This window comes from Neopelma chrysocephalum, unplaced genomic scaffold (assembly GCF_003984885.1).
Source record: "Neopelma chrysocephalum unplaced genomic scaffold, ASM398488v2 Primary Assembly neopelma1_84, whole genome shotgun sequence".
Classification (NCBI taxonomy): domain Eukaryota; kingdom Metazoa; phylum Chordata; class Aves; order Passeriformes; family Pipridae; genus Neopelma; species Neopelma chrysocephalum.
In genome coordinates, this window is record NW_020897746.1 from 3,354,359 (window position 1) to 3,367,842 (window position 13,484).

The 13,484-nt window shown below is 42.9% G+C and overlaps 1 protein-coding gene across 9 annotated transcripts in view; it reads right to left on the minus strand.

Moving 5' to 3' along the window:
* FOXK2 (forkhead box K2) overlaps positions 1 to 13,484 on the minus strand; it is a 68,299-nt gene that overhangs the window by 29,438 nt on the left and 25,377 nt on the right. The window contains exon 1 of one of the 9 annotated variants that reach the window (XM_027691576.1): positions 11,049 to 11,146. The exons of the other annotated variants lie outside the window; for them this stretch is intronic. Within the exon in view, the coding sequence (XP_027547377.1) occupies positions 11,049 to 11,131 (83 nt within the window). The 5' untranslated portion in view covers positions 11,132 to 11,146. Of the gene's footprint in view, positions 1 to 11,048; positions 11,147 to 13,484 lie in introns of those variants that run through there. 9 annotated transcript variants of the gene reach the window in all.

The following is a 13,484-nucleotide window of genomic DNA, read 5'->3' on the forward strand; positions in this document are numbered from 1 at the left end:
CCCTCAGGGATTCAACTGACTCCCCCAGCACCAAGTGACCCGGCTAAAGAACAGTTTTAAGAAGGAAATAGTATTCTCTGGTTAGTGTGAGAACCAGCTGACAAGGGATTTAGTGGTGCCAGAGCACAAGGAGGCAGCTGCACCCTGGAGACAGGATCAGGAATCACAAAGAATGATCTTCCACGAGCAGAAAACTTTCACATTGGCCCACGTTTGACATCTTTATCAGTGATCTGGATGAGGGGACTGAGGGCACCCTTGGGCAGTTTGCAGGTGACACCGAGCTGGGGGCAGTGCTGATCTGCTGGAGGGCAGGAAGGCTCTGTAGAGGGACCTGGACAGGCTGGATCCATGGGCAAGGCCAACAGGGAGAGGTTCAACAAGGCCAAGAGCCGGGTCCTGCTCTTGGGTCACAACAACGCCCTGCAGTGCCACAGGCAGGGGCAGAGAGGCTGCAGAGCTGCTGAGGGGAAAGGACCTGGGGGTGCTGGTCAGCAGAACATGAGCCCAGGTGGGCAGGGAGCCAATGACACCTGGCCTGGATCAGGAATAGTGTGGCAGCAGGAGCAGGGAGTGACCATCCCCTGTGCTGGCACTGCTGAGGAACCTCCAATCCTGGGGTCACTTCTGGGCTCCTCACAACAAGAAGGACATTGAGGGGTTGGAGAGTGTCCAGGGAAGGGAATGGAGCTGGGGAAGGAGCTGGAGCAGCAGGAGCAGCTGAAGGAGCTGGGGGGGCTCAGCCTGGAGAAAAGGAGACTCAGGGGGGACCTTCTGGCTCTGCAACTCCCTGACAGGAGGGGGGAGCCGGGGGAAGTCGGGCTCTGCTCCCAGGGAAGAAGGGACAGGAGGAGAGGAAACGGCCTCAAGTTGTGTCAGGGGTGGTTTAGGTTGGATATTGGGAAAAATTTCTTCACTAAAGAGTTGTCCAGCCCTGGCACAGCTGTCCAGGGCAGGGGTGGAGTCCCCATCCCTGGAGGGATTTAAAACCCATGTGGATGTGGCACTTGAGGACATGGGTCAGTGGTGGCCTTGGCAGTGCTGGTCAATGGTTGACTCGATGACCTTAAAGGTCCTTTCCAACTAAAAAGTTCTATGGTTCTACGAAATGCTGATAAAACTGATTTACCAATCTTATTAATATCTTTCCATCTGGTAATGGAAAAAGCTGCACTTCTGACTTGTCAGAAAAGTAATCCCAAACCTGCCTCTCCCCTTCTCTTCCCAGGGATTGTTTTTCAGGCCCACCAGTAAACTAATCTGACTTGAGCACACGATGTGAACACCAGAGCTCACACACAGGACAGGACAGACCTTTCAGTTTTAACTCCCAATTAGCTTGTTATAACCAACCTTGGAACAAAAGGATTAGTTATAGTTTATTTGCAGGGCCTGAATCTTCCTTTAAATGTTTTTAAAACGTTCGTGTTTTAATGAACCTGTACTACTGTATAAATCTAACATGAAAATTAAAAAAGCAAGCTTCTAAGAACAGGAGCAGTGAGAAGGATACTTTTAATTATTGCAAATGCTTGAAAGACTAAGTTTACCAACATATTTCAGAAGGGAAACAAAAGCCTTCTGTAACAGCATATCCTTCAACTCAATGCACTTTCAGGAGAAAACTGAATTTAAAAGAATAATCTATATAAAGTAGTATGCAATGCTAAGCCTGTTACCTACAGTGCACACAAATAACTACGAGATGATTCATTCTGAAAAGCTCACCAAGTCCAATTAATTTTGTGTCAAGCCTGATCCCATCCAAGAGGTAACACTCCCTAAAATGTTATGAAACACAGGGCAGAGATGAAATGTATCTGTATGTACATTAAAGTTTTATCTGCTGTTGCTCTCCAGAGCTCCCCAGCCCGTCAGGCTGGGTCAGTGCTCACTCTGAGGTTCTGCACCACAACCCACAGCACAGAGCTGCTGCAAGTGAACAGTCACAGGCAGTCTGGGAACTTGAGCTGTCATCAAAAATGAGTTTAAAAATCAGAAGAGGCCTATGGAGTGTCTGCTTCAGACCACTTATCCAACCAAAGATGGCAAGGGATGAGGGGAAAACCTGCCATTTCATAGATGTGGAACATAACAGTAAAAAATTTACTAAGAAGAAGTATCACAGCTAACTAATGAATATAGACCAAGTCCCAAAAGATTAAGTATAAGGTCATTTTATCTCTTAATTTGAAGTTGAAAATAAATCAGCCTGGCCTCCACAGTTTCAATGACACTACCACAGGAGGGACTAGGGATGGCTTCCTGAGAAAACAAACACAAAATAGGGGCGGGGGTAAACACAGCAGAGAATTTTAGAAACACAGAATCAACAGTGAGAGTAGAAAGGAAAAGAAAAAAAAAAAGGAAACAAAAGGCTCAGTGCTTGACACTGACAGAGGGGGAAAAAACCTCTCAAAAATAAACAGCTTGTAACAAAAAGTAAATAATTCATGGGCTGGGCTCAAGTGGGGCATGTGCTGGTCATATGTGCAGCGTATGTTACTGGCACCACTCCCCAGCATGTTCCATGTTGTAACAGCCCAAACATTTAAAGCTGAAATGTGCTGCCTTCAGGGACGACGTGATCTGGGCAGCCCTGACGAAACACACACCACTCCACATGAGCACGGGCTAATTTTGGCTCCCAGGTTATTTCTCCATACTCCAAACAATGCTTTGCTTGGCGCTCGCTCACTTCAAGAGCTTATATTAAATGTAACCAGTGGTAGCGTGAAGCAACTTTTAAAAGCAGTAGACTCAGTTTATCTAAGATTACATAAAATGACTACTGTGGTGTCTGTGGCTCCTCCAGGCCACTCTGTGCCCGGATCCAGGCTCTGGATGAGCAGTGCACACATTTAAGGAGCACACCAGCAGCCCCCCCTGAAGCTGAGCACACTCCTCTGTCACTCACATCTCAAACACAGCGACACAGAACACGGTGCCACCCGCGGCCCAGATGACAGGCAAACACACCGGGGGAGTTTTAGGACTCCAAAACACAGGGGAAAAAAACACCTGATTCAGATGGAGTTCAAACATGCAGCTTCAAATACCTGCTTTCTGCACCAGCCAGCTCTGCCTCCCCTCTCCACAGTCATTTCCATTTCTGTCAGAGCCGTACCAACAATGTTGTTTCTGTGCTGACACACAGATCCTTTGAGGAAGGATCACCACCGCTGCTGTCTGCTCCTCTCTGACCCAAATCAGCCCCTTCTGCACCCAAACCAGTGCCTGCTATTAGATCTATTTACTTCCTTTTCAATACCTGTCCTGTAGTATTTTCATTTTAAATCCCCCAAGCAATTGCTCTTTCCTTTGTGTTTTTGTATTAAATCATTACCTGCACGAGTCAAATCCTGTCTCCATTTAGAACATCTTTAAGAGGGTTATTCTAATGACTTAAAGATGGTGTGAACCATCACAAGTATCTGGGGGCCTTTCGGATTTAAAAATAAAAGTCTCTTTCTCTCAGTGAAGAACTTGCTCAGCCCAAGTCCTTGCTGTCTCTGTCTCACACACTGTCACTGCGTTCTCAGTCAGCAATTTATTTACCACAAAGCATCCCTAAAAAAACACTGGGCAGCTGCATATATTCTCTTCTCCAAACCTCCTGGGCAAAGTTTGAACAAGCAGCTCCCACAAAACCAAAACAGTCACAAGAAGGACAAAACTGTGCTGGTGTAACACATCCAGTAACCAGCACTTCCCTCCCCAGAGCCCAGGGATGTCCCAGCTCAAGTGCAATGTCACTGCAACAGGCTCCCAACCCCCCTGGGACTTACCTATATTTATCTGAGAATAATTAACCCTAAACTACTTAGACCTTCCAGATAAAGAATTTAACTGGAGGAACAAGAAAATCACCAAACCCTGCACTATCAAATGCTGTTGCAAAAAGAACAAGTTGCAGACACATGAGTTTATGAGTTTACCCTGGGGATGAGCCACATCAACACCTTTCAGTAAAAGAATGGAATCACAGGAGTATTATGAGAATTACCAAAAACACACCCTGCTTTCTCAAGCCTCCCAGACAAAGAGGCTTGGACAACACATTCCTAGACTGACATCTCTCAGGTTCATTTCCACATTTCAGGATTTTATCTCCACCTCAAAAACTGTGGAAACGCCCGATTTTTACAACCGACATTTCTTATTAAACCACCTTCCTCAGTTTCTTCTCCCTGTTATTTCTCCAAATAGTCAAAATCACACTCTCCCACACTATGGTTATTTTGTATTCTACATAACCAAGCTTTCAAGCTCTTCAGATGAAGTTCAATTATTTTATGTCACACTTTCCAGCTAACACAAAGAACACACATCCACGAATATGAATAATCTTTCCTTCAGCTACTATTAAGCCAAAATAATTTTTCAACAGTAACCCCAAACTTAAAACTTCTATAGAATTTCATTTTATCCTTCTGACTGAGGGCTCAATTATTTATATTCAGATGCTTATTTGATTCTTTGCCATGGCTTGCATGCTTGTTTTCTTTAAAGGCTTCAAACCACCCAGTTTGCTGATAGCCCCAGATAATAGTGAATAACCTCACGTAAGAATCTGGAGTACTTACTAGTCCACAGCAGACCAAACTTATTTATAGCTAAGTAGCAAGCTGGGGTTAGTGATCTCTTCCAGGCTCAACAATCTTCCAACCTCAGAATAACCACCCCATAAAACAAGCAGAGCTGTTTCACTACTGACAGGAAAGTCAACATCTGTGTACGAGGGTGTGCTGGCAGGAGTGCTCTGGCTGCACTGCAGAGACAGAAAAAGCCATTCACAACAGGCCAGAATACATGAAGGACATTTAACATTTCCATCACAAATTGCTTTGAATTTGACTTGCATGTTTAAAACAGAGGAAGGTGGAAGGATCTGAGTTCTTCTCCCAGCTGTGAATGAGGTTTTCCATTTTATCTTCAGATGAGTTTAACAATTAGTGCCAAATTTTTCTGTCTGAATCAGGCAATATTCTCTATATCCTATGATGCAGTTAAGGAAAAAATACTTTCTGAGAAAAAAAGCACCTTAGCCCACAGGAAAACCTTCAAAAAAGAAAACAGCTAGGAAAATTGAATTTTTTTTTTAAAGTTTAACAGACTTCTGGCAGAATCTCAGTTATAGTGAAGAAAGTTTTGCTACAGAAAGGCTGGACATTCACAGAATTGGATATTCAAGCAAAGACAAGTAAAAATGAAAGCCTTCTGGAAAAGCCTGCTTTGCTGTCAGCTTGGCTGCTGTCACCTCCCTCTCACCCCACTCCTCTGCTTCACCACTCACAACACTTTGTACAACTCAGCTCCCAAGAACTCCTGAAGGCTCTCCATGATCCTGCTCCAACTGCAGCACTCCCCAGAGTGCAGCAATCCTTCAGGAGGCAGGAAAACAGAAAAGGGGATGCAGTGAGTGGAGAACTAAGCAATGGAACAGGCAAGGAAGGGCACAGCTCTGCACCTCTCACTGCACAGGGGTGTTTTGTCTTGCCAGGGCTCACAAGGCATTTGAGCACTGTTAAAGGGTTCTGGAATTTGCTGATGAAACAGAATAAAATGCATTTCTCAGCTTTATGGACAGACCAATACCAGGAAAAGGTTTTCAAAACAAAGGCTTGGATTTCAATTGAAGAGGATAAACAAACAACTGAACTTCTCCTGTGGTTTTTACCTATTGCATCTCTTTCCGGAGTTGCCACACGCGCCCGAGCACTTCAACTGCCACACACTGGGCTTCCCAGGTCCAAAAGGTTTTGTGGTGATTATCAATATCCAGAAAGCTGAATGAATAATACTCTACCCAACCCCAAACCGTAGAGCCCACCCCACGCTCTGAATTCAGCTCTGCACTCATTTCAGAACCCACGTTCCCAGCACAGGGGAACCACCTCAAACTGCTGCGTTTCTCTTCCACTCAGTGATGCAGCTGCAAAAGCGGTGCCAGGAAAAGGGCTGTCCTCTGATCTTGATAGTACCACTGGAAGTAGGACTGCATGAGGATGAATTTCATCATTCTGTGAGAATCTTATTACCCAATCTAGTAATTTTAATAAAGTTACTTCAGAATATATTGCACATTCTTCAAACCAGGGGTTTCATAGCCTCTGAACAGCATAACAGTTCAGTGTTTGGTTTGCAGCACCTCATATTCCTAAAAGCAAAAACATTCAGTGAGATAAAAGGGCAGAGAGGACCAGAGCCACCAACCCCTCTGACAGAACATCCTGGGTCATGTTTACACACAAGTGCTTCAGCTGCTTTCCTCAGAACAAGTGTTCAACCATAAACCATATCCAGATAAACCATACCAGGCACAACACCTCCTATAAACCTTCTCTGAGCCTGAGCCAGCCACACCCAGGACATTCACACGTGTAAGGAAAGGAAGTAACTCTGCTTCCTTTAACACCTCTTTGCTCAGTGCTGTTATTGACTGCTTACACCTGTGGAAGTGATAAACAGGGGTTTGACTGATGATCATTTGTGTGACTCACTCCTACTAACCTCTGTCAGCACCCAAGTTCCCCAAACACTGCACTGGAAATGAAGGGTGGTATTTGTTATCATCTGCTCCTCCTCCAAGTGATGGTTTGACTGAAAAGCTGAACTACTTCCCCCTGGAGAAAGACTTGGAGTGAGCAGCCACTTCCACCAGAGCAGGAAGCCAATGCAGCTACTTCCAGGCCTGTTACCCAAGGAGTTTTGGAAAGCTGGATGAGCTCAACTGATTTACTGACTGTACATTTGCCTTCAAGGGCACTCTGGATTTACTGTCCTGCACAAAGAAGGGACACCAAAAGCCCCCTCCAATGACAACTTTGAGATGTTTCTGCAGCCTATCAAGCTGAGGCCTCAAAGGCAATACAGGAAATCCAAATCACACCCGATCTACCTGCACTGCCAACTTCAGCAGATTTACATATTTCCTGAAAATTCACTGTGGGTATATGCAGCCCCTGCAATGAAGGACACGTAAAAATCAGAGAGGTTTTTACAATTATCTTCAAAATAGTGCTTTTCTTTCAGGCAGTCAGTAGAAAGCTGCACAAGCTCTACTCAGTCACCTGCCTCAGAGGTATGGAAGTCTGCCTTCCAAGATGAAAGGGCTTTTTTGGGACACACACACACTACAAACAAAAACACCACATAAAATTTTAAAAGGGCCATCTACCTCCACTATATCCTCAGTGTTCAATTTTCCCTTGAGCTTGTGACTCCACTACTCCACAATATATTAAACCATCAACAGGATCAGTGAGCTGGGGAGCAAAGCCTGGCTTTAGGCAGGAGATGGGGCGATTCAGTACATGAAATGCAGACCCTACATTAACACTGTCCTCTGCCAGGAGATGATCCATAACCAAGGAACCTGCAATCCTTTTTCTCTCATGGTTTTCTCTATGTATTCACATTTAAGGAGAGACTGTAAAAGGAGAGCCAGAAAGCACATGGTATGACACAAAAGAGTCATGTGTGTCCAGTCTTAGATTCACCTTTTTCTAAATTTTTTAACTTAAAACAAATAGTAAGCATACCCCTTTATCCAAGAACTCTCAGGATTAAAACATTTTTACATTACACTGCAAGTGTTTTTTTTAATACATCAAAATTAGTTTGGGTCTTACACCGGTTTGGATCTTTCTTTTCCTTTCCATTTTTATTTCATGTAGTGTAACAGCTCTTAAAACTGCAATTCCTTCATGTACAATTCCACAAGACCCAGCCAGCTGACTGCTGCCCAAAGCCTGTGCAGGCCCACCACATCCTCCATGCCAGCTCCACTGCCTGCCAGAGCTCTCTGGGAGCCACTTCAATGCAACAGCAAAGACCCAAAAATAGCAGAAAAAGCAGACAGCAGTGGCTCACGGAACATCTGATGAGCTCCAAGGCCAAGCCCAACCTGCAGTCAGGAGCACTGCAGAGAACAGGACCTTCCCTGCCCTGCTCCGTTTCAGCAGCAGTGAGACACTGGATCAGCTCAGATACTCAGCAAAGCACAGCCAATGTTCCTAAAAAGGGAGACCCCAATTCTTCTAAATCACATTTCCCCATTAAATATCCAAGTCAGAGCCTCCTTACATTGTAGAACTGCCACAACTGTGTTGCTTCTCAGCCTGAGCTCTTGAGATGATCTTCAACTTTTCCCAGTCCTTTTTCAAGGCTCCCAGCAAACCCTCTCATTTCTCCTCACACAACTACAAACCCCACAAATTCTCTGCCCATATTCTAGAGCAAAACACCTTGGCCCGGTGTCCTCACCTTTCCCATGTAGTGACTGAATTCTCCTTTTCCATTTTTCTAACCTGTACAGAGGATGATGCTAAAATCAATCATGGATTTTCCTGAGTTGTAAGGGACCAACATGGATCACCGAGTTCAACTCCTGATCCTGCACAGGACAACCCCAAGAATCTCCCGTGTGCCTGAGAGTGTTCACCATCTTTACTATCATTTTTACAGGCATTTTTACTTGCTTAAATGATCAGCTTGCTCTGGTTCAAATTTGAACTTACCCCCCACACCTGAGTACACTCACCCTTCTCTAAGCCTTACTCTTTTTAATCTTATTTCTCTGTCTCCCCCATTGCTTTGCAGGCCTTCACCTGCCTGGAAAGGGCAAAAGATCATGGGATCACCCCAGGAGGGAAAGTCTCTTCTGTAAGAGCCAGCTTCCATCATTTATCCTTCCCAACTACCCTCCTTGTGTGTTTACTGCACTGATTTAACCAACAAGCCTGTCTGCTACTCAAGTATATGAACTGCATGTTTAGGCCTTGTCTGCCCAAGTTATATTCTACCCAAATTTTTTGTGTATTCTCAGTCTTAAAAGAACAACAAAGAACATTAAAACAAACAAATAACCCAGGTAACTGTTTCTATCTTCATAAATAATCACACTTTTACCTTAGATATAGTAAAATAACTGTACACTGTGCTAAGACACCAACATTTCTTTTTGAGAAAACTGATGCCTCAGTGGAAGTTAAACTAATTTTTCCCAATTGTGACAGGAAAAAAGGAAGAAAAGGAAAAAAAGAAGGAAAAGGGTAATCAAAATATCTGCTCCCATACCGCAACCCATCAGTGAAAAATCAGAATTTAAAAGCAACTTCTATCAATACATTAATTTGTCCATATAATTTCTGAATCAAATCCACACGTTCATCTCCCTTTCTTTAAGTGATTTAGAAAACCTGACTTTAAGTTCAGCACAAAGTGTAAACACCTTTTCCATTACACACTAACCTGACTTATCAACACAAGAACTAAGCAGCTTATACCCCATGACCGGTATCTGTGACTTACTTGAAGAACAAGAATTTTCACAGAATCACTGTATATTATACACAAATTATCTTTGGAACTGTGCAGTGTACTCCAATAAAAAAACTACTCCAATAATGAACAAAGGCATCAAAATCATCTGCTTGTGAGAACACTGTTGGCAAGTGTAAATACACAAATGTCCAACTAGATGTTTGATGCTTTAGAAGCAATTTTAATTAAAAACCAAGCCAAATACTGACTCTTCATTAAAACCCATAATAAAAAAGTCTCTTGCTACAACCCCATGACAGATTATTAAAAAAGGCTTGCAGGGGAAGTAGAAAAGCCTCACATGTACCTGTTCTAACCCTAAGCCATGACATGTCACCCAACCACACCTGCACTGCCCCCATCACCAGATCCAACTACAGCAAGGGCTGGTTTTTTATCAACAGAAGATGGTGAAAATAGGGATCCCACCATTCTCACAAGCAAACTATCCCAACCCTGCTCAGTTCAAACCCTGACAGTTGAGTTTACAGCCTCTGGGGTTTCACACCCCTGTGTGACCCATTAGTGAGCCTTTAGTGCTCCAATTCAGCCCCATCAAAGTGGACCTACCCCAACCCAGCCACCCTGTGCTCCCTTTGGGTAAAACAAACAGACTGAACCCCTTAAGTCTGTCACTACTTGGGGCTCCCTCCAGCCTTCCATTCTTTTCAGTAATCATCCACGTAAATCCTTGCACTTCTGGAAGATTCTCTAACACAGATTTGACTCCAGAACAATGTGATGTTCCAGCCCCTCCCCACTCCCCTATTTCCACACTGTCCTCACATCAGTGCTTTGACGCATCATGTCACAACAGGCATCTCATGATCTCCCCAGTCATGGCTTTCACATACACTCTCCTACTACTTTTCAGAACAGTTTCCCACCCTGTAGATTTGCCGTGTAATTCTTCACATGCCATTGTTTTGGGTTTTTTTAATGGATTCACTGACTCCATTTTTTGTCCTCGTTATTTGTGAGGACAATGTTTACCAACACTGATTCCATCTGTAAATATTTATTGTATTTACTTCAGATCACCAACAACAGAATCAAGCAGCAACATTAAGCAATGATCAAGTACTTTCTTATCATGATTTAGCACTAAGCTGCACATTATTCTAACCAGCCTGTGCATTCCAGAAATTCTGCTGTTGGGAATATAGACACTATTTTTTTCAATATGGAGTTGTAGTTACATGAAGCATTTTATGTAATTATAGTTATTCCCATCCCTGGATAATCCAAATGGACAAGGTGCTGAGTAGTCCAATCTTATGGTGAAGTCATTTCTGCTTTTGGCAGGGCTTTGGCTGGAGCTCCCTTCTGTAATTCTTAAAACCTTAAATTAGCATTGAATTAAAATTAATTCCAGTCAACTTTATACTAATTTTGTCCTGCTGCATAACATCCTGATAATGACAGGTCTCTGGCTTTTTTACTTTACAGCTCCAGTTCTCCAAGTGTTCCATTCCATGCACATCCTTTACCCACACGAGCTGCATTGCTGCAGGAATGTTTGCATCAGGACAGACAGAACTGCTTGTCAAGTGCTCCTGGTTTTCATTTCATTTGGTGCACGGGGACAAGCACAGAGATGATGTGTTCACATCAATATTCACTAAGACACTCTCAAATCCTGCACACTGAACATTTCCCTCCCACCAATACTCCAGCACACATGGATGTGGTGCTTTGTCCAAGTTTCTGCTTGGCAGTACCTGAGAGGACAGAGCAGCACAGCAGCACGTGCAGGGGCTGCAGCAGAATCACTCAAACAGGAAGAAACAAAGACTCCAACCATGCACAGACCTTCTTTCTCCCTGTAAAAAATGATGCATCACAAAATGACCAAGATTTGCACCAGCTCTGTGAGTAACTCACTAAACCCTCAGCTCCTTCAGTGATAAAGCAGCAGTGGCTGAGCCTAAACTGAAGAAGGAACGTTTATTCCCTACAACATCCAACGTGGAATAGCTGCAGAATAAATATGGTTCCTCCCTCCACTGCTTTATCTAGGTCAGAAAACTCCTTAAAGGCAGGAAGTCGCAGGAAACAAATGTCACTACACATCAACTTTTTATCAGGAAAACAAGCAAGGCAGCAGATAAACCCACCACCTTCCCAGGATTTCAGCACAGACAGCAGCTTATTATGAACTGTTGGGAAAACTCCTTAGAGCTGCAAAAGCCACGGCCTCACATCACCACATGGCCAATTCCTGATTTTCTTGGAAAGATTATTTTTTTCCTGTATTTTACATGATTTTATAGAAGTTAAAGGCACTTGAGAGGTCTTGAAGTGCCAGTGCATTTACTGAAAAATACAGCAAATCAGATGCACAATCATATTTTGAACAGCTCAGGCATGACTGCGAAAAAATCTTTGCTTTGTGCATGAGAATTACACATGCTCAAAAAAAAAAACCCAAACAAAAAAAAACCCAACAGCAGCAGAATTCCTCCACAGCAGAATTACTCACTAAAACACATCTACCTTCACGAAGGAACAATATTTACACTAGAGTGTTTTTACCTAATTAAAAGCAAATTAATCAAACATATTTATTTTGAAAAGCCAAGGTGAAAGATTAACTTATTTTCTTCATTAGCTCATTTAACTTACTACTTTTGCTATCAGCTGAGTGTATCTTCCTACTCAAACATGGCACATTTCACAACAGGAGAGCAGTATTGTATTTTGATTTAATCAATGCAAAGAATGATTTAATTTACATATCTCCTACCTCATTATTATAACTGAAGGTAAGAATCTCAAAACTCTCTTTCAACTGCAGATTCTTGGAACAGACAATTTTAATACTGACTTTACACCTTTAAACCAGAACAACACTCATCTTGCTTTTGTCATAGAGCTGGAACTTTACAGACAATAAAAAACCCATAAATTTTTAAGATGATTTCCCAGTTTATAGTATTTCACATAACTACAAAGAATGTACTTACTCCTGTAGCTAAGCAGAGATGTAAGAACACTTTTAAGATAAGTAAAATTGTAGAATTGGGTTTCACATATATATCAATCATACCAACAGAAAAAGCAAATCAAGTGGGAATTAATCCAAATATAAACTTTTTAAGCTTTACCTCAATCAACTGATTTGTATCTGACAATTTGCAACACTGTTTTATTAACAACCAAAAAAAAATCACTCATAAGGTGTGTGCAAGTGAGAGGGAAATATGAAAAAAAAAGAGATGCCAGAAACGACTGTAACACAAATTATTACTATAGAAACTTCCCGCTCCTCTCTATTTCCATTTCCATTTCAAATCATATGTGCTCTACCTTCTCCCTCCCACGCTGCTCTTCAGTCAGATCTGCTTAAGTGAGAACACTCCTGCTACTGAGCCTGACATCTGCAAATCCTACTCTGAAGTAGCCAAAAACCCACCTCCAAGCCCAGCCCAGCTGACCTATTAGTCACCGTGGCCCAGGCCCAGCGTCTGCCAGAGACAGCAAATCAAAGTTTCTGGAGTCTGATTCTCTGAAGTCACAGCCAAGTCCAACGTTTCTTACTTTTCTGCTCTGAGGTCATTTGTGAGTAACTGACAGTTTTAACACAGGCAGCTTGGAGCTCCAAAATACACCTCTGAACACAAGCCCACCCCAAGGTCTCACAGACATCTCACCCAGCTGTCGTCCTCACCAGCCACTGTCTGTCCCTGTCAAAAGTGGTGTCAAGGAAGGGAAAAAGCAGGTGCCCACCCAGCCTGAGGGACTTCCAAGATGTTCTAAGTACAGACTGCAATACACTGTAAGAATATATTAATATATATTAACAAAATCTGCTTGGAAAATGTGTTTTGTTTGATTTCTTAAAGTATCTAATACTTATCTTCATAAGAAAAACTTTAAAACATAAACCATAACCCAAAGCACAACAAAGCACGTTCTTCCTCAGCCAGCAAGGAGCAGTACCTAAGGAGATGTTTATGGTCTGTTCACCTCCACTGTTGGTTCCAGTGAGAAATTTCCATGGAGCACGTGCAGTCAGTTCCAAACACAGAGACGCTGCAGTTTTGTATGTAAATAAAGTAACTGCAATCAGATGACAGAAAGAAGTGCAGTGATACACTCGAGGTTCTCTATAATCTGTTGCACTATTTCCTGCTCAGGTGACACTAAAGATCACA